Source organism: Sorex fumeus, unplaced genomic scaffold (genome assembly GCF_029834395.1).
Source record: "Sorex fumeus unplaced genomic scaffold, SorFum_2.1 ptg000010l, whole genome shotgun sequence".
In the NCBI taxonomy this organism is placed as follows: Eukaryota; Metazoa; Chordata; class Mammalia; order Eulipotyphla; family Soricidae; genus Sorex; species Sorex fumeus.
This window is the reverse complement of record NW_026606067.1, coordinates 471070-496356: the sequence shown is the minus strand read 5'-3', so window position 1 is coordinate 496356 and position 25287 is coordinate 471070. Positions and strand designations below refer to the sequence as shown.

The 25287-nt window shown below is 48.7% G+C and overlaps 1 protein-coding gene across 1 annotated transcript; it reads right to left on the bottom strand.

Annotated features, from left to right (window-relative positions):
* Nucleotides 1-5769: 5769 nt before the first annotated feature.
* ADIPOR1 (adiponectin receptor 1) lies at nucleotides 5770-23490 on the bottom strand. Its single transcript, XM_056110665.1, has 8 exons — nucleotides 23332-23490; nucleotides 15271-15507; nucleotides 13541-13657; nucleotides 11517-11688; nucleotides 10058-10244; nucleotides 8719-8906; nucleotides 6905-7098; nucleotides 5770-6595 (listed from the first exon to the last, which is right to left on the bottom strand). The coding sequence occupies exons 2-8, from the start codon at nucleotides 15412-15414 to the stop codon at nucleotides 6467-6469; spliced, it is 1131 nt and encodes a 376-aa protein (XP_055966640.1). The 5' UTR covers nucleotides 15415-15507; nucleotides 23332-23490; the 3' UTR covers nucleotides 5770-6466.
* Between the last annotated feature and the right edge of the window lie 1797 nt (nucleotides 23491-25287).

The following is a 25287-nucleotide window of genomic DNA, read 5'->3' as shown; positions in this document are numbered from 1 at the left end:
CTGCAATTGTAAAAGGAAACACACACATACAAACAATGAGCACATTTCAAGAACGAGGGAAACTGAACATATTCAGTTAGTTTTACAAATTAAAGAGGCTTTGTCAAACCCAAACATTTTAAGTACACAGCAATTCTATTCTGGGCATTGTTGCCACAATCCAGCCTCTATCCCAACTGAAAATGAGCTCTTTGTTCTGAATTCTGATCTTGTGGGCCTGGCCACTTGACATTCAGTATAATCAAAACCTTACTGTATTCTAAGGAAAAAGAAAACACAGTTCACAGATATTCACAAGGTTGCTGTCTCACATGATAAAAAGATAAAATTTGGAGGCCAGACACAATAGAAGTGGCCTGGTCTCCAGGCAAGGCATGGAGTACTCTCCCCCCTCAAAAAAAATTCTAAATGATACGATACTACTACTATTTAACAGCCATAAATAGATCACACAGATAAGATTTTAAGAGGGTAATAATTCTATTAAAATTCTCACAGGAGTGCAAAACATGGTTACTAAGTGAATGTGAGAAAAGAAAAATTCAAATTAAAGCAAGGAAGGCAAAAGTTAGTGAAAGTAAACTCTTTTCTAAAGAACTATGCAGGGGCTGGAGCAATAGCACAGGGGGTAGGGCATTTGCCTTGCACGCGGCCGACCTGGGTTCAATTCCCAGCATACCATATGGTCCCCCGAGCACGGCAGGGAGTGATTCCTGAGTGCATGAACCAGGAGTAACACCTGTGCATTGCCGGGTGTGACCCAAAAAGCAAAAGAATTTTAAAAAATTAAAAAAATAAAGAACTATGTAAAGAATTACTTATGATCCTTCCAACTATACCTGCCATTCTTCTTAAAATGAAACCTCAAGGACCCAACGACAACCGAAACGCTAAAAGCTATCTACAAATTTTCACTTGATTAAATTATTAAAATTCTTCTATAGAAGGGTCTTCATACTCTCCATTATTAAATGCCCATCAACATGTAGAAAACATTATTTGTAGTAATTCTTCTATACTGAAATCGAGTATCTGGACAGAAACTTATCACAATGCCACTAATCTTACTGGCATAGTCTATGTGTGTATAACAATGAAATAAACTCAGAAATAGCTCAATTTTGTTGTTTTTTTTTGCTTTTTGGGTCACACCCGGCGATGCACAGGGGTTACTCCTGGCTCATGTACTAAGGAATTACTCCTGGTGGTGCTCCGGGAACGATATGGGATGCTGGGAATCGAACCTGGGTGGGCAGTGTGCAAGGCAAACGACCCACCGGTTGTGCTATCCTCCAGCCCCTCGCTCAATTACCAAAGAATCATTTTCCTGTGAAAATGAGCTCTTTTTCACTGCCAGTCTAGTCACAGTATTTCTCTTTTTCTTGCTTCAAAAACAATTTCTAGAGACTTGGGACCCCAAATTTTCAACTTGCGACCTTAAATTCTCATCGACTTCTGTTGATGAGCACGTATTCTCTGGGCACCCCAACAATCTCTTCCCCAACTCTACAAGCTCCCTTGTACGTCCAGGAAAAGTGACTGAGCAATGCTACTTTTTTCTTTTTGGTAACGGAACTGAGCGTCAAAACTCTGGAGACCTGCAAAAAGACGCGAACACATCTCTCTCTGCTGTGCAGGTTTCATGCGGGCTTAATCACAGGGCCATAACCCGCGTTTGGCCCTTCAAGAGTTTCAGCATCAAAACTGGCCAACGCTAAGGCAGTGGGGGGTGGGGGTCGGGGGCTTCCTGTTTCACTAGCTAAGGTCTCGGCCCCATGTGCTCGCCCTTCACCCCGTCCTCAAGGTGATCTCTTCCAGAGCACCCAAAAGGGGTGGGGGGCGCAGCCTTGAACCCCCGAAGGACTGCTGGCCGGCCGGGGCGGGGCAGACGTGCCATGCGGGAGAAGAGGATGGGAGAGGAGGAAGCCTCGGGCGCTGACAACACCAGCTGGCACCTCCTGGAGGGGGTCCAGCGGGGTCCGGTCCAGGGAGGCCCGAGATACCACGAGTCCCCCCACGCCCGGCCTCCCTCTTCCAACGCCGCGGGAGACCACGGCTGGGGGAAGGGCCGGAGCCCCGCGCCGAGGGGTGGGAGGGGAAGAGCCGCCCGCCCCCACCGCCGTGCGACTCACCTCCGCGCCGGGCCCGCCCGGCCGCGCCGGGCCCGGTCCCCGCCCGGTGGGGGGGTGGGGGGGGGGCGCGGGGCTCGCCCGCGGCTCACGGGAGCCGAAGCGCCGCCGCCCCGACCCCGAGGCTCCGGCGCTGTCCCCGTGGACCTCCCGGCCGCCGTCCCCTGCGACCGCGCGACGTGATGACGTCACCAACAAGACCCGCCCCGCGGTTCCGGCGTCACGTGAGGGACGGCCTCACGTGACCGCGGGCCGCGGGCGTCCGGCTTCTGAAGACACGGAAAGCGGAAAACCCGAAGGCGAGCGGCTGCGGCCAGGGGTCTCATCGCTTCTCCCGCGCAAAGGGCGGTGCAGAAGCCTACAAAGGGCGTCGCCCCGACGAGGCCGGTGATTTCCAAGCCGAGAAGCCGATTGCGGGAGTTTGTCTAAGCTGGCAGGTCGTCAGGACCCCTCTTTCTCGGGGGAAAACCAACAGACCCTTCACATTTCAGGCCCAGCCGCGCGGGGGTGCGAGGCCTCTGTGCCCGCGATCCACTCGCCGCGGTATCCTGTTCATCATAATGAGGCCTAGTAACTGCCCCGAGGGGTTCTCTCGGACACCCAGAGGCCCGCGGCCGCTCAGGTTTGGACCCCAGGACTGCTTAGAAATAGCCCGCAGTTCCACCTGACATTTACTTAAGCGGCAGGCGGGCGCTGAGCCTTCGTTCTTTCCTGTTGGCTTTGATCCACGAAAAAGCATCGGGTTCTTTGGCTACCTACAACTCAGGCGAATTCCGCACAAACTGCATTTTGCTATGCTCTTCTCCTCTGTGCGGCCTTCTTTAAAGTTGATAAAACCATAGCCCGGTGGGGGTTCGTTTCCTTGGACGCGCTCTCGAGGATTCTGTCCTCCACCAGGGCCAGCCGCTTTCCTTTGCAGAGCCCTTCTGGGGAGATGAGACTTGTCCACGGACTCGGGAGCTAGGATTTCTCCAAACCAAGCGCTTTGTGGAACCTTTCTTAGATTACCAGGCAATCTAGGACACTTCTCCCGCCCTTCCTTTCCTCTCATGGGGGTTCTGGAGTTTGTAGTGGTCGTATGGCACATACTTTTCACTACTTGAAAGTCATTTTCCAGCATATAAATCTTGCATATTTAATTCGAATACTGCTTTGACGACTAAACTAACAAAGTACATTCAATAATTTCTGTGTAAGTTACTCATTTATACTTTTTATGATTTGCCAGCTTACCAAAAGTTTTATTTTCACTTACACATTTTTACTTGGATGTTTCTCTCAGTACAATTAAATTACATTTCAGAGACACTGGATGTCAGTTTATTATGATAGAAGGACATGTAAGTTGCAGATTAATATGAAATCTGATCAAGATTTTAGAATTTTAGGCAGTAGGGCAATTGGGAACAATGGAGGACAGTGGCAAACTCCCCGTGGCGTACCCAATATGCCAAATACCAGTAACAATGATGGGTCTCATTTTCCTAAAGAGCCTTGAATATAATCTCAGGGCTAGGATGAAGGAGACGTTACTCGGGCCTGCTCGAGACAATCGACGAATAACAGGATGATTTGTGATTTTTGATTTGTGGAGGACAGTGGACATTGGAAGGGATTGGTGTTGAAACAATGTATACCTGAAACCCAGACTTGAGTAATTTTGTAATTCACAATCACTAAAAAAACAAAACAGTAAAATTTTTCAGAGCTTCAGTGGAATGCGAAGCTTTGGGCAGTGCCATTTCAATAGCGATTGATTTGCCTTCTGGTTTTTGGGCCATAACCCAGCTAGGCTCGAGGTTTCCTCCTGGCTATGCTCAGGGACCATATGTGGTGCTGGGGGTGAGGGGGGTTGAACCCACATCAGCTGTGAGTCAGCCACCTCTAAGGCAAGTGCCTTACCCACTATACTATCTCTGCAGCCCCTGCTTTTGTCTCCTGGCAGCCTGGTGACCCTTTGGCTGGTTTCAGCTGCTCTCCTTAGCTCCTGTCTGCCATGCCTCCAGCCGTTGCCCCATGGCCAAAAGATCTGAAGTGAGCCAGCCAGACATGAGCATGCAAAGCTCTATGGCTACTTTCTAGGCCAAGCAGCGCTCGGGATTCAGGGTCCACTTTATTGCCAGTGATGTGGTTGTTGCTCAGGCACAGCACTACTGGGCAATCCGGGAAGTACCTGGAGGTGCTTGGGGGTTGTTAGGTTGTGCTGATGACCTCACTCCGGACCTTACACATGCCAGGCATGTGTTCCTGGCCAGAGTTCTCTCCAGGCCCCGCCCCATTAAATATTTCTAATTGAAAATGGGGGTACCATAGCTGGGGATGTTGGTCTCACCCCCAATTATTTTCCAGTTTACTGACGGCAAACAGTCTGATGTTCAGCTTTTACTCTTGGCTTTTTAGCATCACAGCTCAGTGCCATCATTTCCTTGTTCTCCAATAGTGCTTTGTAGGGTCTCAGTTTTTAGAAAGTAAATGGATCAACCATTGTCATATACTGTTTAGGGGCTGGAGTGGTAGTGCAGCAGGTAGGGCGATTGCCTTGCACACAGCCAACCTGGGTTCAACCCCCAGCATCCCATATGGTCCCCCAAGCACCACCAGGAATAATTCCTGAGCATCGTTGGGTGTGACCAAAAAAGAAAAAAAATTAAAAGTGTCATACTGTTTAATGAAATGCTGGTTGTGATATATCTATGCATGTCCTACCAGTGTGAGTTCTACCAGCACCATCGGGTCTGTTTTGCTGGTTTATGACACTGGGTTTTAGTTTTCGTTTCCCTTGATTATCACTTGAAGTTCAAAAACCTTTACTGCTCATTGAATTATTAATCTTAGTCCACTTCAAATGTAGCTCGGTGCTTACTCCTGGTGGGCTTAAAATTAAAAGACCATTATCAGGGTGCCAGGGATTGAGCGCAGATTGGCTGTGTGCATGGCAAGCACCCTACCCACTGAACTATGGCTCTGGCCCCAGCTGGATTATTTAATGGGCTAGCTGTTCTTGCAGTTGTACAAACTTGTCCCTTAAAATGAACACAAATTTATATCACAAGATTCCTGCCTAATTACCACATTACCTCAGGAAAGCATGTACTAACCCTTATGAGACAAATTTAAGCAAGGCATTTTGGCAGAATTCTGAAATATGTAATACTCTTTGATATTCACCAGGGATATCCCTGCACCTTTGAGAATCATCTGATTATTGGGCACTATTACAATATATCAAGTTTTCTACATGTAGACAACATGTAGAATTAAGCTGTACTGAGGAGCAGATGCTAGGAATTCAATTAGGCTCATTTACTTTTTTTTTTTTTGCAGTAATTGTGCCAGTTTGTCAATGCCTACAATTCAAATTTGTATCTCAGTAAAAATAAAACTATTATTACTGTTTTTGGACCACGCCTGGGAGTGCTTACTGCTAACTCTTTGCACTTAGGGATGACTCCCGGTGGGGGTGGGAGAGGCTGGCGTAGCATATGGGGTACCAAGAATCAGACCTGGGTCAGTTGTATGCGTGACAGAAATCTTCCCTGCTGTACCCTCTCCAGTCTGGAAATGGAAATAATTTTCCTGGTCTTTCCTCTGGAGTTGTGTGAAATACTCGAGACCACACATTACAATTTTGAATGCCAAGTGTCTTCTGTATTTCTTTTATTGTCATCATAGTCTTTGCATCAAGATACATAGCAATGATAGCAGGTTTCTTTTAAAGCTTAGTATTAAATATTAAATATCTTTCCCCATTTTAATTTTACATTACTCTGCCAAGAAAAAAAAATTAAAAACTCAAGTTATTTGAAGCCTGGACACACTTCCATGATTAGCCGGGCTATGTAAAAGTTGGTGGCTTTGTTCATCCTGCTGTGAGAACAGATTGAGGCCCAGAAAGATGGGACCAGGTTATAATTGTTTTTGAAAAGTGTGCTACAAAAATGGATGGCCTGTTATAAGCCAGGTTACAAAGTAAGGGCGGGGGGTAAGGGAGGGACATTTCCTTCCAGAAATAACTTCTGAAGAGTCCCAGTCCATCATTTATTTCCACCAAATGGCTAGACGGGGGTAAAATCTCAACGTGAGTTTCAAAGTATTGTCTGTTGCCGAGGAAGGGGACCGCTGAGGCAGGAGATGGCTCAGTCTGGCCGTCCCCACCCTCCTCAGCTAGGACAAGAAATTTATTGCCCAGTGGGTGTGAAAGTGGGCCGAAGCTTGCTTGGTACTGAATTCTCTAGGAGGTTTCTTCTAGAAATGGACAACTCAGACTCTTCCTCTCACTTCAGCAAAGTTATTTTTAAAAGCACTTGGGAAGTTCTTCCTCCAGCCCTCAGGAAGGCTCAGAGAAGGGAGTCATCAGTACAGCCACCTTCCAAGCCATAACGGAATTCCTGAAGGTTGGAGACCCCATAGAAATGGACAAAGGCTGCTGCCACCACCAGGACATGGAAAATCTGATGAGACTGGAACTGCGGGAGGAACAAAAGAACATGGTAAGATAAAGGCAGGAGGGAGTAGAAACAAGTCCTACGGAGCACCTGGCTCTTCTCATTTCTCCTTCACCATCTAATAACAAAGTGACATGTTTGTTGTATAAGATTTCAAAGAAAGTTTCTTCAGATACACCAAAACATTACAGTTCCTATTCCTCTACCCCTACCCACTGTCGCTTCTTTGTCCTACACATTTCCCATCTCCTCCAGACCACAATTCCCTACCTCTCGGACTCTGATACGGACTTCAGGCATCAGAGGCCCTGCCGGGAAGTCAGTTCTTACCCAGATGTCAAATTTCCCAGGAAAGAAGCGCTCAGGAATCCGAGCAGCATAAAGGCCAGCTCCGGTGATGTACATGACAGCCATGAGGAAGAACCAGCCCATCTGGCCCACGGTTGTGGCCTTGACAAAGCCTTCGGCGATAGTAAAGTGCATGGTGGGCACCACACCGCTCAAACCGAGTCCCAGGAACACCCCTGAGTAAAGCAGAAGGGAGCCTGTCAGGGAGGGAATGGCCGCGACAAGGGAGACACTATCCTCTGAATACTGAGTCGCAGAGGCTCAGTTCTGGTGAACGGTACATGCTGAGGAAACAGGATGGAAACATTCAGCAAATACTCTTCACCACACAGAGAGGGAAGAGGGCTATATACAGAGCTATAACCTTTTAAGGGGTATCGAGAAAAAAAGAAGGAGTTTATTCCCTGACTAAAAACTAAGTTAAAAAAAAGTCCAAATTTGGGGCTGGAGCGATAGTATAGCGGGTAGGGTGTTTGCCTTGCACGCAGCCAACCTAGGTTCGATTCCCAGCATCCCATATGGTCCCCCGAGCACCACCAGGACTAATTCCTGAGTGCAAAAGCCAGGAGTAACCCCTGTGCATCGCCGGGCGTGACCCAAAAAGTGGGGGGGAAAAAAGTCCAAACTCTCTAAGGACTGTGTTGGATGTGGAACCTACAGTGGTTCACAGGAAGCCAATGGGCCAGGTTTCCCACTGAGTGCGCCCAAGGCGAAGCAGCCAGGACTCATCACCTCCTGAACAGACAAATCTGAACTGTTCCGGCTGTTGGGACACACACATAAGGTGACTGGGAGGAAAGTCAGGATGTGTCAGTCGCATCACACTGCACAGAGCCAAAGGGCAGGAACTACCTTCCCCAACCTCGCAAATTCCCTTGTTACAGCTCCCCGTCTGCAACAGGGCTGATGCTTGTTGCTTAGTTCTTTTTAACTGAAGGTTAAGACACAGCAGATATACGTCTAAATGGGAGAAAGAAGGCTACCAATAACTAGTGTATTGCTTCAAGTAATAATCCTTAAAACAGGAGTCTAGATGAGACATAAAAGGCATTTATGATTGTGGCTATGTTTTTAATCCACGGACTGCTTGGTTTGTGGATTAAATACATTCACTGAGATTAATTCCATTCCTTTAGTAATGTAACTCCAGGTGTTTTACTCTAACCATGTATGACCATTTTTTAGGAGGGAGGTATTGGGTCAAACCCAGCTGTGTTTAGGGCTCCCTCCTCGCAACGTTTAGGGAAGTGTTATGTGGTACAGGAGTCGAACACGGTTTGACCAGGTGCTAGTACAGCGCTTTACCCCTGTATCATTTCTCCGGCTCTTCTTTTTTAAAGCACTCTTAAACCAAATAGAAGAACAATCATTTTATTTATTTTGTTTTGTTACCACACCTGATGATGCTCAGGGATTACTTCTCACTTTGCACTCAAGAATTACTTCTTTAAGTATTTGGAGGACCATATGGGATGCTGGGGATTGAACCTGGGTTGGCTGCATGCCAGGCAAGTGCCCTCCCACTGTACTATCGCTTTGGCCCCACAGAGCAATCATTTTAAAACTTCCAGCAAATTGGCTAGTCTGGTGATGATCTAATTAGCGTTCTACCCAATGAATAAGAAGAACACCGAGAAATAACTGCAGTTTGAAAATGTTCATGGGTTTCAAAAGTTCTATACACAATTCTGGATTCAGGCTGGCTCTCTGACCTGCAAATCTGAGTGCCCAGGGCCGAGCCCATCCGGCTCAAGGCTCAAAGGTCTATGTTGTTTGACTCTCACTTTCCTACTTACCTGCTCTTGTTTGCCGGTGCTTAGGAGTGGCAAACCGGTCCCACTGTGCCACGATGATGGCAGAAATGCCCAGGACACAGACGATGGAGAGGTAGATGAGCCGTGGCTGTGGGGAGCAGTAGAAGGAATAATAGAGCCAAGGGACAAAGCTCCCCATAATCAGCAGGGCAATCCCTGAATAATCCAGTCTGAAATAAGAGCCACAAAAATGAAAATTAGTAAGGAAAACAAAGAACCCCTGGGGCTCAGTTACCTGGCTGGTTCTCGCGGCCACAGACTCACAGACTGGCCCGTTCCCAGTCTCTCCTCACCCCATTCGGTCCAGCCTGACTCTGGGATCTAAATCACCTAAGGTAAAGCACTTCTGGTTTGAATCCTGGTGAGAATCCCGTAACCTGAACTCTTCCATAGGGGACACTTCCCATTTAGAAAACGTCACATCCCTGATTTCCAGTACCACGCTCAGGACAGGCCCGGGTACCTCGCCAGTTGTGAAGGTTCGAGTTCTAAAAGTAAAGCCCTTAAATCTGAGTATTACTAAGTGGTACTGTTCCATTGTAACTGATTTCTCTTAGTGGTGCCAGGACTTGACCCCTGAGCCTCATGCGTGTCAGGCATGTACCTCACTGCTGAGCCACATCCCAGCCTCTCACAATTGACTTTATCGTGATAGAAATATATTCTTTCGTAGTTTTTTGGAGGTTTACATATAGTGATGCTCAAGGGTTACTCCTGGTAAGCTCAAGGGACCATATGGGATGCTGGAGATCAAATCCAAGTTGGCCATATATAAAACCAACGCTCTACCCTCTGTATTACCACTCTGGCCCTAACATTTCTTCTTGTTTTTTGTGGAAAACACAATAACCTACTATTACTAGCAAAACCAATAATAACCACAGAGCCAAACAAATAAATACAAATCCTTGGAGCTGAGGACTAGGGAGGCAGTGGCTGATGGGTATCGGGGGCCCCAGCAAGGCATGCGGGGCAGAGATAAGCTGCACTTGGCAGCTGGAGGAGCTGCAGCAGAGGCGGTGAGAACCACACCCACGAGGGCCTAGGCTGACAGGAAGGTAATCAGAATGTGTGCGTAGTGTTGACACAGCCTACTGACACCCAAGTTTCTGCTTCCGTATCGAGTACATACTTGATAGAAGGTTCCATCTGTTGAGGCTGCAGTGAATTTTTTCATGAAGGATTTCAGAGAAACGCTTTATCACCCCAATTATACCTACAAAATAGCAAGGCTTTCCTCTGACACCTGCGGGAGTGCTTAAGGGCCTGTGAAGTTCCTGGGGTTTGACTCACTTTCCCTTCTGCCATTCCTTCTACTTACTTGGAAAATGTCCGAGAGACTTTCTCCGAATGACAATAGACGGTGTGAAAGAGCCAGGAGAAACTGAGGCAGAGCACTGCACCCAGGAAGAACATCCCGAAAACCACCTTCTCTTGCAGGGGGGCCATGAAGTACATATTTGGTCTGAGCATGGTCAAGATTCCCAAGAAGAGAAATAGCACGAAACCTGCAGGGCAGGGGGCAAAACAAAAAAAGTTGGAGAAGAGGGGTAACGTGAGCATGTTCAGGGTGGCATTCAATGAGTCAATGACAGGGTTTAGCTGCAGGAGCAAGTTTCAATTCTGGGAGAAAAGTGGCAGCAGTTATGGAAACCAGTTTTGGAAATATTGGCATCGTTTCTGATGGGAACTTGATAGAGTTGCCTATATCAAGATTAGTTTCTGCCGGACTGGAGCAATAGTACAGCAGGTAGGGCATTTGCCTTGCACGCAGCCAACCCGGGTTCAATTCCCAGCAGCCCATATGGTCCCCTGAGCACCGCCAGGAATAATTCCTGAGTGCAAAACCAGGAGTAACCCCTGTGAATCGCTGGGTATGACCCAAAAAGCCAAAAATAAACAAGATTAGTTTTGCCAAGGATCACAGGAGAACAGAACAGTGAGTCCTTGTTTCCTTTGCCTGAGGTCTTCTTCCCCATGCTAAGCGATCACTGATCAAGAGTCAGCTGAGCTGATGGGAACTTTTTTCTTTTTTTTTAAATTTTTATTAGTGAAACACCATGAGGTACAGTTGTAGACTTACAAATTTTTGTGCTTGGGTTTCAGTTATACAACGATCGAGTACCCAACCCTCCACCAGTGCCCATTCTCCACCACCACTGACCGCTGATGGAAACTTTTTTTTTTTAAATGTAGGAGTACTACTATTTATTCAGCCAGTGATTAGCTGATTGAATTGGGCATGAACTCCACCTTACTTTTCTTTTCATGATTTTATTTATTTTTCTTCTTGTATTTATTTATTGAATCACTGTGGGAAAAGTTACAAAGCTTTCAGGATTAAGTCTCGGTCATACAATGATCAAACACCCTTCCCTTCACCAGTACTCATTTGTCACCACCAAGAACCCCAATATACCACCCCCCCCACCCTTCCCAATGCCTGTGACGCAGATGATTTCTACTTAACTCTTCTCTACATTGATTACATTCATTACCTTGACAAAGATGCACCATTATTGTTTAGAATTTCCCCCACAACAACCTGAATTGCTGAAAAGGCATTGTGAAATACTTTGTTTTCTATAGCTGGTTATGAGAATCATATAATGTCGCACGGCCGCCATAGTGGCAGCATGATGATGGGAGCTTTTAAGGCATACTGGGTACCAAGTAATTTGCAAATCCTGTTCAGCTTCCTTTTCATGGACAAAGGCCGCATACGATCCCTTGGCATTTCAAAAACTCAAACGTGTCCCTCTCCCATCCGAATCGCTCACCAAGCAGATGGGTCCAGATGTTGCCAGTTTCTGTGTGGATGCGGAAGATGCTCTTGAAGCAAGCCCGGAAGGAGGGCATGGGTGGTCTGTGGCCATGGAGCAGGTAGTCGTTGTCCTTCAGCCAGTCTGGGAGCACGTCGTAAGGGATGACTCTCCAGCGTCCCTCCCAGACCTGGAATGCAGATACCCGAAGGGCCTCAGAGAACAGTTTCCCCAAGGACATGGGCAGTCTAGGAGGATATCCAAGAGGCTTCAGCTGGCCCCAAGTGACAGTAGGTGACCAGTCTGGATGGAGGAAGATCCAAGACACAGCACCAACTAGCCTATGCAGTCTGTGGCCACTTTTTTTGTTGAAAAGCCTTCGTTTTTGTGTTTACCTGGCTATGCTGTAAGTACTCACGGATGTGTCAATCTTTAAGTTAGTTGGAATTTCAAAATTACCATGAATGAAAATCAAGAAACAAAATTATATGCCTGTTTTTTGGTTTTGGGGCCATACCAGGTTGTACTCAGGACTTACTCCTAGTTCTCCACTCAGGGTAACTTGTGGCAGGGCTTGCAGTTCTGTATGTGGTATCAGGGATTAAACCCAGCCTGGCTATGTGCAATACAAACACCACCCCTCTCCCTCTGCAACACACACCCAACCCCTGCCTGCCACTATTGCTCTTCCAGGAGATTCTGGTTACCCCTGCTCTATCTTTTCTCCTCATTAGAAACCCCAGAGCAGGAGCTTTCAACATAAGCTATATCAGCAACAGACAGAATTCAAAGAGAGGATAAAAAAATTTGGATGGAAGAAAATTATCATGAATTTTCTTATGATTTCTGCCATTCTGTCCCAACAGAAATCCTAATCATTTCCTTCCTTTCTTCATTTACTTCTAATTTTTTTTTTGGGTGAGGGCACACCCAGCAGTGCTCAAAACTTACTCCTGCTTTGCTCTCAGGGATCACACCCTGTGGGCTCAAGACGAGATGGGATGCTGGGATCAAACCCAGTAGGCTAGATGCAAGGCAGACGCTGTACCTGCTGTATTATTGCTCTGGTCCTTCCTCTAAAATTTAACACTTTCTTCCATTTTAAATGTAGGCAACAGACTACAGTAGCAGTAGAGCTTGTGATTCTGTCCCAACAGAAATCTTAGTCATTTCCTTCCTTTCTCCTTGCCTTCCTCTCATTTTCCCTCCTTCCCTTCCTCTGCTTTTGGGCTCCATCTAGCTGTGCTAAGGGCTTACTCCTGACTCTGTACTCAGGGATGGGCTCGAGGGACCATACGGGGTGTCAGGGATCAAACAGGTCTGCTGTGTACAAGGCAAGCGCCCTACCCAATGTACTTTAGTTCAAAATCAGAGACATTTTCATACATATTCCGTACATTTCAACTACTTCTACTCAGCACAACCAACTTAGAAATAATCTACTCAATTATAGCTTGTTATTAGTATGTTATGAAAGGAACTCATATTATTATATCACAAATATTTTTAATATAAAATACTGCTAATGCAAGTTATAGCTTCAGAAGTTAAGAATTCCTATTTTAGGGTCCAGTACGATATAGTACAGCAGGTAGGGTGTTTGCCTTGTCCATGGCCAGACCCAGTTGAGTACCCAGCACCCCATATGGTCAGTCCTCCAAGCCCACCAGGAGTGATCTCTGCGTAGAGAGCCAGGAGGAAGCCCCAAGTACCACTAGGTATGGCCCCAAAACAAAGAAACAAGAAAAAAAAATCCGATTTCGGGGCTGGAATGTTGCTCCATGGTGGAGCACATACTTTACATGTGTGCTGGCCTAGATTCAGTGCTGGCACTGACCAAAACAAGAATTTCTGTACAGACTCTACTTTGATTAACACCTGTCACAGGAGTCAGTATGTATTTGCCAGTGTCGACCTTGATTTCCTTTCCTCCAGCCTCACTGAACACGCCCAGGAGAGGGAAAGCACCTGTGTGCGGGAGTGGGCAGCAGCCGGTCACCCCACTGCCCTTTCCCTCCCCTGCAGAAGCAGCAAGGCCGCACCTTATACACAAACTCTTCCATCTTCTCCATGGCATGGTGGGCTTGCAGGGGAAGTGTCAGCACCCGCACCTCCTCCTCCTCTTCCTGGGGCACCGGGCATGCTTGCTCTTCTTCAGCCTTTAGGACACACAAAAAAACAAAATCTCAGACCTAAGAGTTGTCTCATACCCGATGTTTCGGAGCAGTCGCTCCAGGACACCCCAGACTCAACCAAGAGCAGCAGCCAGCCTGCCTCCGACCCCCTGCCTGTGTCTCCTCCACAGGTCTCACGGCTGAGGGTTTACTAATACTCTGTGAATGCTGGCGGGTAAGCTCGAGGCAGCCCAGGGGCCAAGGACTGAGCGAGCCTGGCAAGGGACAGACAGGATCAGCAAACCAGCACTACATGGGTTTTTAGCCTGAACCAGCCCATCCTTATTTTCAGAGCTGTCTGGAGCAATAGCAGAGCGATAGGGCGCTTGCCTTGCACGCAGCTGGCCCAGCTGAGCTGGGTTCGATTCCTCCGCCCCTCTCGGAGAGCCCGGGAAGGAAGCTACCGAGAGTATCTTGCCCGCACGGCAAAGCCTGGCAAGCTCCCCGTGACGTATTCAATATGCCAAAAAACAGTAACAAGTCTCACAATGGAGACGTTACTGGACCCGCTCGAACAAATTGATGAACAACGGGAGGATAGTGTGTTTGTTTGACTCACAAATTTCTGATTTCCTCAAGGGATCTCTCCTTCAAATGACTAGGCACACACACAATCCCACTTCCAAACTCTGAAAACTGATTGTGTCGCTGAACAATTTGTGTATTTATTTTTTTCCAGTAACTGATTTCATGTTCTTTGCTCCAGTCTGAAGACACACGGAAGTTCCCCTGATGGGCACTGTATCCACGGCAGCTGGCGGGAGTATCAGAGCCTTGGGACAGGCTGAGAAGATGGCAGCGGTGGCACTGGCCTGGGCTCCCAGGGGAGCCAAGAACAGCGTGCACAGACGAGCACTGGCCAACAGGGAGGGGCAGTTTCTGTCCCCAGGCTCCAAACCATGGAGATGGAGCCTGGTAGTTTATCCCCTCCTCTGGGACACACTCTCTCTCTCTCTCTCTTTCTCTCTCTCTCTCTCCTGCTGATAGGCCTTGGTAAACAGGTGAGACTTCACAGATTCTGCTGTTTTGTTTAGGGGCTCAGGCAGTAGTCCTGGGGGGGTCGGCCCTGAGAGTTCCGGTGGGAGCCCCTGCAGTGTCAGGGACTGCCCGGGGCTCCCACTGGCAGAGCTGCACCCCCCCCCCCCCCCCAGCCCACTGCAGCTCCCTGACCCTCCTGGAAGACTCTGACGGATTCCAGCTAACGGGATTTTTCTTTATTTTACGAAGCCAAACCTCATCCTTACTGCTTTTTCCTTCACCCAGGGACTCAGAACTGGCGCAAGTAAGCACTAGAGTTGTGAAAATGGACACACAAATGTTTACAGGGAGGAAAGATCGATGAAAGAAACTTACAATAATATGTCCATTAAAGACGGGTTTTGAGACATTCCTAGGGTGCAAGGGTTCCTTTGGGAGCTGAGATCTTTAAAAAAAAATGGGACAACTAGAGGGAGGGCCCAGAGGGCTGGAAAGCAGTGCTGTATGCAGGAGGCACGGCGGCGGTCCCTGGCACCATGCGGTTATTTGGGCACAGCCAGGTGTGGCCCTCCCTAAGATAAAGGGGAAGGAGAGACGCTGACCGAGGGAAGACCACGTACTCTGATGGGGCTGGCGGCTGTCCGTTTGCCCTTCTCTTCCAGCAGGGGTCCCAGCTCGGCCAGCTCCACGGTGTCGGTCTCCCTGTTACCGGCAGGAGCCCCATTGCCCTGTGCTGCCACCACAGAACCTTTGTGCGAAGACATCTGGCTTGCACCTGGAACCTTGCAGACGCAGCTTGCGGACAGGTTGGATGCTCTCAGCCCCAGGGGGCAGAGATCCCGCTGAGATGGTAGGCACTGAAAGCAAACACAAACAAAAGGGTACACTGATGATTGATTGCTCTGATCATTCCATCTCCACTGATCAATACCAAGGAACACACAGCCGTCAGTGCACAGTTTCTAAAGGGCAACTGATTTCAACCTAAAATGAAATCTCCGCCCTGAGCACCAAGGCAGGAGTGAGCCCTGAACACTGCCAGGTGTGGCCTCCACACAAATATCTAATTAAATAAAACAGAATCTACTCCCTTTCTTCCTCCTTAATATCACCCTTTACTCAGAACCTCAGTAGCCAGGCCTGAGTGATAGTACAGCAGGGAGGGCGTTTGCCTTGCATACAGCTGACCTGGGCTCTATCCCCAGCATTCCATATAGTTCCCAAGCACTGTCAGAAGTGCAGAGCCTGGAGCAACCCCTGAGCATCGCCGGGTATGACCCCAAAAAAAGAGGGGCGGGGGGAAAGAACCTCACTAACTTTACAGATTAGGCTCAAAATGTAAAACAGGATGTTTGCCTTCCCAAGCTCTGCAATTATTCTGCCAAACTGCCATCAACAAGTGACAGCCCCCCACTCTCAACGACCCCCTCAGAGCGCAGACCTCATCAGGGAGGGGAGTGAAGCCCAGTGGCCTACAGAAGGGGCAGGGAAAGCATGAAGCCAATACCAGGCTGTAATCCTAACAGGCCAGCCAGGGTGAGAGATGGGCTCACTGCCACCAGAACTCAAGGGGGCTGAGCATGCATAAAACAGTTTCTGGTTCAGGCTGTGAACTGGGAGGCCAGTGGCTCGTGCCTCAGCCTAGTCATTCAGTATTCAGAGACAGCTTGGGTTCAACACTTGGGCAACAACCTGCAGCATACGCTCCACAGAGCAAGGCAGCTTTCACTGCGCCTTCTGTAGGCCTCTGGCAGCCCCACCTTGCCCTCTGCTACAGACTGAACAACTGGCTCGGCAAGCGAGTGTGCCAACCACCGAAGCTCAGTGCTGAAGCGCCACTCAGAGGAGTTTTCCAGAAACTCAAGACTGACATACCGATCCTTGAGGAAAACCAGAGCAACCCCGAACTCAGTTTTCGAGGAAAAGTCTTGGACAAGTCGAGCTTTCACGACTTTAGGCCATGGTCTTTAATCAGGAAGGAGATGAAGAGATGAAAATGAGACTGAAAAGACTGGGAAGAACCCCAAAAGTTCTACCTTTGTAAAGACCAATTCTTCCCACTCCAAACAAAAGTCTTTATTAGTAGTAAAGTAAAGTAAAGTAAAGGCCCTCCCGTTGATCGTCGATTTGCTCGAGCGGGCCCAGTAACGTCTCCATTGGAGACTTTGTTGTTACTGTGTCTGGCATATCGAATACTCTCGGTAGCTTGCCGGGCTCTCCGAGAGGGGCGGAGGAATCGAACTCGGGTCGGCCATGTTGGCCGCTTGTAAGGCGAACGCCCTACTGCTGTGCTATCGTAGCAACAGTTTTAGATGAAACAAAAGGACTGGGTACCCACGCCCTGGAAATACTGGGGAAATGCAGAGGCCCAAGAAAGAGCTGGGGGGGGGGGGGGGCTGCTGGAGCCTGGAGCCATAGCACAGCAGGGAGGGCGTTTGCCTTGCACACAGCATCCCAGCATCCCATATGGTCCCCCAGCACCGCCAGGAGTAATTAATTCCTGGGTGCATGAGACAGGAGTAATCCCTGTGCATTGTTGAGAGCAACCCAAAAAGGAAGGAAGGAAGGAAGGAAGGAAGGGTGGGACCCTAAAGCTTCGAAAGAGTGGGACCCTGAGCTGCATTACAGAAGGACAGACAAGCAAGCCCAATCTTCTGCAACAGGCAATGAGCACGACTCTGCTCCTGAACAAGAGACTATCGTCTTGCTTTCCCCCACTGCTCTCTACTATATATGTGACACTGTGACACTGGTTCTAGCTAGTTATTTCTTTACCCAAGGGGATCACAATAGCTTCTCGGAACTCTGATAGCATCTATGTGGTCGGGAAAGGCGATCGTCAAGTTCCAGAACAGTCACACCCTGGACCATTCACAAGCACAGCTGAAAGCAAACGGCAAAACGAGAACACAGGACAACTCAGAGAGGCAGATCTTTAGGGGGAACTCGGGATGGGGAAGGAAGTGGTGAGTGTGAGTGTGGTGGAGCCAACATGACTCTACATGTGCCCAAACATGTAGAACGGCACACTAAAATAAGTGTTCGTTGCACTCCTCAATACTTAAATCAGGAAGTGAGATCGTATCCAACATAGAAAAACTAAATATTACTCACTGAAATCATAAATTACTTGGCTGGAGAATGATTGTTCCATAGGAAGGTTTGTATATTTTCTGCAATTTCATCCTAATCAAGTGAAAAAATGCCCTGACTACTATGAATTTGAATTTACACTGGGAATTTTTCATCATCGTGTTATTTATGCTTTAAGAATTTGATATATACAAACCTGCTAGATAGAAAAAAGATCTTTTATACACACACTAAAAATAAGCAGCTCTTTTGATGGGGTCAACACATAGCCAGTTCCTCTGCCTCCTGCTGACCAGACACATAATGCCAACTCACGCCCATAGCCAACCATGAAACCCCAGGGGAACAGGAAACCAAGGGCCCTAGGAAACCTCAGGAGATAAGAGTCAAAAACGTTGGGAAATCTTTTTCAATACACGACCACAACATTTCACTTCCTCTAAGTGTGGAGCTACCGAATAAACAGCTTAACTAAGAAATAATTCCTATCCAAGCAAAATAATGTAAACAGCACGAGGCAGCCTGGAGAACCCTACAGGAGGGGACACTTGGTTCTGGTGTCAGTGCTCACACATGATGCTGGTGCTGCAATTTGTATTCATTAAATCACACGGATCTGTGAGGCACCAGTGGCACATGCTGGCAGAATCAATGTTAAACACAGGCCATGGTGGGTGAGGAGTGTGTGTGTGTGTGTGTGTGTGTGTGTTTCTTCAATTTCTGTCAGTATCCTCAAGTCAAAATGAGTGAATAAAACAACTCCGGGAAGTAAGCACATAACTTTTTCTATTAATAGCTAAGTCTTTTAAAGAACTTTTTCTCAGGCCGATGGAGCTTTCGCCGTCCTTTTTCTTTCCCCTATCCTCACAGTTAACCAACACATTTGCAAAATATTTAACAAATGCTCTTGATACTAGTATTCTGAGGTAGTGCAGGATTCTGTCTGCAAAAAGGAAAACCGAGTAAGTCACTGTGTTCAAAGAGCCTGTAACAGAAGGCACAGGGTGACCCGGGATGTGCACGATGTGCTATGATTCCACTGTTCCAAAGAACGAATCTCCACAATGGTCGCACACTAAGCAGTTATTCTGAATAATGAGTAACTCTGTTACCAGAGGCAATGAGGATAATACAGACATGCCGAGTTTTGCAGTTAAGGTAGAAATTTGTTACAGAATCCAGCTTGGTATTACAAATTTCCATCTGAGCTAAAAAATTAGTTTTACTTTTTGGGGTCACTTGGCAATGCTCAGGGATCACGTTAGCACACATACAAGAGAAGCGCCTTAATCCCTGTGCTGGCTCTTCACTGGAGCTGAAAAATCAAGTCCATAAAAAATCAAGGAAGACCATAATTTCTGGGATATCAACAACATTCTCTTTTCAAGTCACCTTCTATTAATTCTTTGGATTCCCTCCAGTTCCTCTGTCACTAGTTCTTACACCTCCCTTCCCTGTCTTCTAGACTCCCAGTCACAGCCTAAAACTCCAATGAACTTATATAAGTTATGCCATAATGCATTAACTAGTGGCGGTCATTGGAGAGACCATCATCACAATCTGCGAAGTTCATTTCAGTGCAGTTTTCTAAATTAGTGTCTTCAACCACTGGCCCATGGGCCAGTATTTGTCCACAGGTGTAGAGAGGGAGGTTGAGAACACTGGTCTATGCTTAATTTAAACTGCCGGTGTGCAAGCACGTGTGAAAAGGTTGGAGCACACAGTTCCCAGCTGTAGCAGCACAGAAGATGGGGAAAGAGGGAGCAGAGGTGTGGCAGGAAAGCACTGTAGCACTGTCCTCCCGTTGTTCGTCAATTTGCTCGAGCGGGCCCAGTAACGTCTCCGTTGAAAGACTTGTTGTTAGTGTGTTTGGCATATTTAATACATCACAGGTAGCTTGCCAGGCTTTTTTGCCTTGCGGGCGAGATACTCTCAGTAGTTTCCTGGGCTCTCCGAGAGGGGCGGAGGAATCGAACCCAGGTCGGCCAGATTGGCCTCCTGCAAGGCAAACACCCTACCCGCTGTGCTATTGCTCCAGCCCATGGCAGGAAAGAAGAGAAGTGATTCTAGGAACTAAATACAACATGTCTGATAGGGTGGGTCATCACAACTGGGAATCAAAACAAGTGTTTTGTATTTACTCTGTAAATCCACCCCCAGCCTCTGTGTATTAAGACTGATCTGGGAGCATAAGTCAACTTTTTACATCTTTATGTACTTTAGAGAATACAAAATTCCCCTCAAGCTCACAGCACTCAATATAAAAAACTACAATTGAGCCAAACTCCAATAAGTGCATATAAATTAATTGGCGCCTACGCAGCGCCAGAGAGTAAACCTCCGGCCATGCACAGGCAAGCCACGTGCTCTACCACTTGACCCAACATCTCCAGCCCCCACTGAGTGCGTGTTTGATAGGATTTCTTCAGTTTGTTAGGAAGCTAACAAATCTTTACCACTAAGCTCTCTGACTGGATAAACTGTAGGCTCTTAGAGAACAAAACTGTGGAGGCATTTGTGCGCCTATAAAGAAGATAATCCTGGTCGCCGAACTTGGGGAAGGATCTTCATCTTCATTGCTAGCTGATGAAGACCTTATTTCCTGTAGGGGTTTCAAATATGTGTGTGTGGGGGACACACATACATTCCCTGAGCCAGCCCCCAGGTTTCCAGGCTAGACCACACCGCTTCCCGGGAGTCAAAGCTCCACGCAGGAGTCTTTTTTTTTTCTTGATTAACAAGGGTGCACGACACACTCTAGGTTCATGTGTATAGCATGATAAAGCAACATCCAATATATCACATTGTTATTTTTGCCACAGAAAATCTACTTTTCATTGCCCCAGTTTTTGGACCACACCCGGTGGTGCTCAGGGCTGACTCCTGGCTCTGTGCTGAGGGATTACTCCTGGCAGCTTCAGGGGACCATGTGTTGGGTGCTGGGAATCACCCTACCTGCTTTATAGTCACTCTGGCCCTCATCTATTTTTGAAGCAAACGCCCTCGACCCTTAAAGATGTGGTGTCTTTTTGGTCCACAGCTGACCAAGGTAACAGTGAAGACAAAAAAATTCCACTGCAACTAGTCTAAGTAGGTCTTCCCTTCGTTCAAGGCGGTTTCACAGCACTCCTGTGGGCAGGGAAAGAGGCAAGGCCAAGGCCCACCTGAAAACTACCAAAATGCAGTGAAGCGGCTTCAACTTTTCTGCTTGATGTCAAGTGTCATAGAGTTCGGAGTGGGAAATCATGAGGGAGCCTTGCAGCTCCCTTCCAGGGAAAGCCTTCCCAATTAAGCAGTACTTTTCGATTCTGAACCAAACAGGCACTTTTCAAATACCATGACCAAAAAGGGGGGGGGGGGGAGAGAGAGAGAGAGAGAGAGAGAGAGAGAGAGAGAGAGAGAGAGAGAGAGAGATACTATAGAGACACATAAAGAACTTTTTATACTAGGCTGTTTTTAATACCTGACTAATTACATAACAGATACATAGTCAATACAGCAACACAATCCAACTACACCTCAGAAGCTCCAAGGCAACAAAGGCAACCTAGCACGGACTTAAAAGCCAAATATTTGGTCATAGCTTGACTTGAGGGCAACTTTCAAGATCTTTTTGATCCAAGAAAGCTACTGACCATATATAAACATTAACCCCAACCACAACATTTTGGAGCAGGAAAAATTGAACAGTGAGAGAGGAAGAAAGTCCCTTGGGTGATACTAGGAGCAAATGGACATTGAGGACAGAATACAATGACTATGATGAGTACCAGCAGCAGAAAATCCCACCAGAATTAATCAAGTTTCTGGACTTCAAGATTGTTCACCACAGTGATTATAAGCAGACCAAGATCATGTAACAAAAGCCTTAGAGTCTGTCTATTATGAGAGTCAAAGAAAATTTCCTAGGGAAAGAGACAACAAACATACTGGTCTATAGCGAAGTACAAATCCTAAGCCTTACTCAGACAAGCTTTCCTATTCAATACTTACAGTGCGTATGCAAGACATTGGGGGCTTGGGAGAAGTTAAGACTTGGAAGCTCTGCTGGCCCCAATTTTAAATGGGGGAAATCATTTCTGTTGGCTAATCGAGTCATTAGCAAGCTAACTGCCACTAAGTCCTGGAGGAATTCAGAAGGAAAGCTCAATTTTCGGTTTTGTGGAGGATTTTAAGAAAGGCTCTTACGAGGCAGCCGGGAGCAGAGCAGTGCGGGCTGGCACCAGGACGGGAACTCTGTTCCCAGAGCAGTGAATCCTCCACCTTCTTCCAAGAGTATCTCAGAAAGATAAAGAGAGGCAACGTGGAGAAACTACGCATGGCCTTGCCAACGAGCTGCATTTCAGGCGTTCGCAATGGGCAGCTTGGTGGGTCCAAGTTGCTTCCAGATGCTTGCCTGCAATTCCTTCCTCCTTGCAGGCAAAATGGTCGATGATTTTGTTTTATCACCCCCTGGGAATCGTGAAATTTCTTGGCCACTGAGGACAGAATGCTTTCAGACGCCGCTCTGTAATCAGGGCTACTTTTACTGGTGGCCGGCTACCCTGAGATGGCCTTTCCGAGGTAACACTCCAGTTTTTAAGATCGATTCCCCTCGAGCGCCGCCCGGATTTGGGTACGCAGCAATTACTCCTGGACTAAAGCAGCCCAGGGGCTGCGAGCTGGGCAGTGCTCGCCTGACACTGCACTTCTGCTCAGGTCCGCCCAGTCTGAACTCCTAGTCCAGCACAGGTGCCATAAACGCCTTGGAACACGGTTGCACCATCACCCGTGACCCAGCCCTAGGAGAGGCCAGCGCAGCAAACACCCCCAATTACTTCACTCCGACAGGCACGACGGCCCACGCGGGGCAGCCTCGCCATCCCCTGCTGGTTCTCCCACCCAGTCTCTAATGCTGGCGGCGCGTACCAACTGTTAGTGTCGTAAAGTGCTCCGGAGTCCGCCTAATGCTCCTCGGATACTTGAAACTCGGTGAAGGGAAATAAGCCTTGCCAGTTCCCACCTGCCTAAGAAGCCCCAGCGACCCAGGGGCAGCCCGACTCCACTCTATCCTGAAAGCAGACAGCTTGCGCACCCCCCATCCCCCAAGTCAACACACGTCCGTGAGAGATTCCCGAAAGGAAATGTCGTTTTCCCCCCCAAAATAACTTTACATCTTTGCTCGCGTTTCAGATTTTGCAGCGCAGCCCACCAAGCGCGAAAACTGTCCAGCAACCTCCCCCAGCAAGGTGGGGCCCCCGGCCCGGCACGGACGCTCTCGCCGGAGGCGCCTGGAGCGCCGCCGGGATGCCTGGGCGCGGGCCCGGCGCCCCGAGCCCCGAGCCCACCCGAGCGCCGTCGCCCGGAGGCCGCCCGGAGGCGGCGGCAGTGGGCGGGGCCGGAAATGTTTACAAGCCCGAGCGCGGCCAAGCCGCGGGGCGCGGCGCCTCCGGGCCGCGGGGGTCGTGGGACCCCCCCCGCGAGCGCTGCTCGGGTGGCCTCCCCCACCCCCACCGGCTGTCCCCCGTCCTCCGCCTGGGCCCGGGGAGCCCGGGTGCGGCCGAGCTCCGGCTCGCTCCAGCGCCGCTGGTGCCGCGGGGGAAACTTACGGCCCGGCCGGAGGGTGGTGCTGGGGACCGCGGCCCCCCGCGCTACATCCCGCGGCGACCGACGCGGCCTGTGGCCGAGCGGCCCGGATCTTCAGGGCCCTCCCCGCGCCGGAAGGGGCGCGCGCGACCACACGGCGTCACCTCCGCGGTCGCGTCACCCCGTCTCGGCCCCCCGCCTAGCCCCACCTCCCCGCCCTGCTCCGTGGACCCAATCACAGGCCCCATCTCTGGCCCCGCCCCCGATAGGCCCGCCCCTCCCACCAGGCCCCGCCCCACTAAGACCCCGCCCTCCCGCCAGGCCCCGCCCCACAAGGACCCCGCCCCTCCATCCAGGCCCCGCCCGTCCGCTGAGGCCCCGCCCCGGGCTCCTCCCTGTCCTCCTGAAGGACCCGCCCCCTTGCCCTGCTCATCATAAACCCCACCCGTAAGGGCCTCAGGACGGCCACACCCTTAAGCAGCAAACCCCGGCGCGTGATGGAAAACAGACGGGAACTGGACCTAGCCCTGCGAAGGAATGATGAACTCCCTGCGGTCACCTGGTCCTCTAGGACCGGATTTCTCTACATCTTATCTATTACTTAGGCCATCCTTTTATCTTCAAAACACTTTGTTTTGTGGGGAGAGGGGAATGGGCACACAGGCAGTGCTCTGGGGTTTCTCCTGGCTCTGCACTCAGGATGACTCCTGGAAGTGCCTGTTGGACCATATGAGATGCCGAAATTGAACCCTGGTCAGCTGTGTGCAAGGCAAGCACCCTGCCCGCTGTCCTATCACTCAGCTTTTCCTCCAAAACACTTCTTTTTATTTATTTTTATTTTTTTATTGAATCACTGCGAGTTAAAGCTTTTATGATTTTCAGTCATACAATTGATCGAACACCCATCCCTCCATCAGTGATTTCCCACCATCAGTGTTCCTAGTATCCCTCCTGCCACGACCCCCCCCCCCCCCATACACACACACACACCTGGGCCTCTGTGGCAGGCACTTTCCTTCTTATTCTCTCTCTCTCTCTCTACTTTGGGGCATTATGGTTTGCAATATAGATACTTAGAGGCCATCATGTTTGGTCCTTTGTCTACGTCCAGCACACATCTCCCATCTCAAGCAACCCCTCAACCATCATTGACTTAGTGGTCCCCCTTTTCTCTCCCAACTGTCTTCTCCCCCAGCACGATAGGGCAGACTTCTAACCACGGACCAAACCTCCTGGCCCTAGTCTATTCTGTCCTTGGGTGTTAGTGTCATACGATGTTATTTCATATTCTACAAATGATGCATTCATTCTGTGTCTGTCCCTTCTTAAGCCTACTTCACCCATGCAGTTCCCTCCCTTTGCATAAGGGCCTATCACCTGCTAGAAGTTGGCTTACGACTCCCTTTTACTCCAGAGAATTTGGCTCCATTAATTTCTAGTCAGAGACATTGGGCTTATTTCTAATTAGTCCTTACTTGAGAACTCCCTGCTCCAGTTTTGCTCCCACATTTTGAACAGTGGGGGCACCTAGAGCACATGTCTAGGAGACTGTGAGATTGTTTGAGCCCCATCTGAACTACAGAACACAAAGTAGTTGGAAGGATGGAAAGTTTTCAGTTCTCTTAGGGGTGGCACATAACCAGTGCTATTCTAGATGCAGAGGAGGTTATTTATTATAATATATGGATGTTTCACAGGCTGATGGAATTCCTTCGGTTCTGGTTAAAACCAGGAGTTCTGGAGTTCCCTAGATACACTAGGATACTAGTTCCCTAATACCCATAGCAAGCTTCTGCCCTGGAGTGCATTCCTGAACTCCTCCAAAGGATAATGACCTCGTCTGGAGGATGTAAATAAAGTAGTGCTCTTTTGGCGGATTTGTGTCAGGTTTAGGACAGGTAATTTAGTCAGGTTTCTTTGTATGATTTCTGGCAAATGGTATGTGCTTCAGAGATGTTAACTATTAATCCCATGTTGCT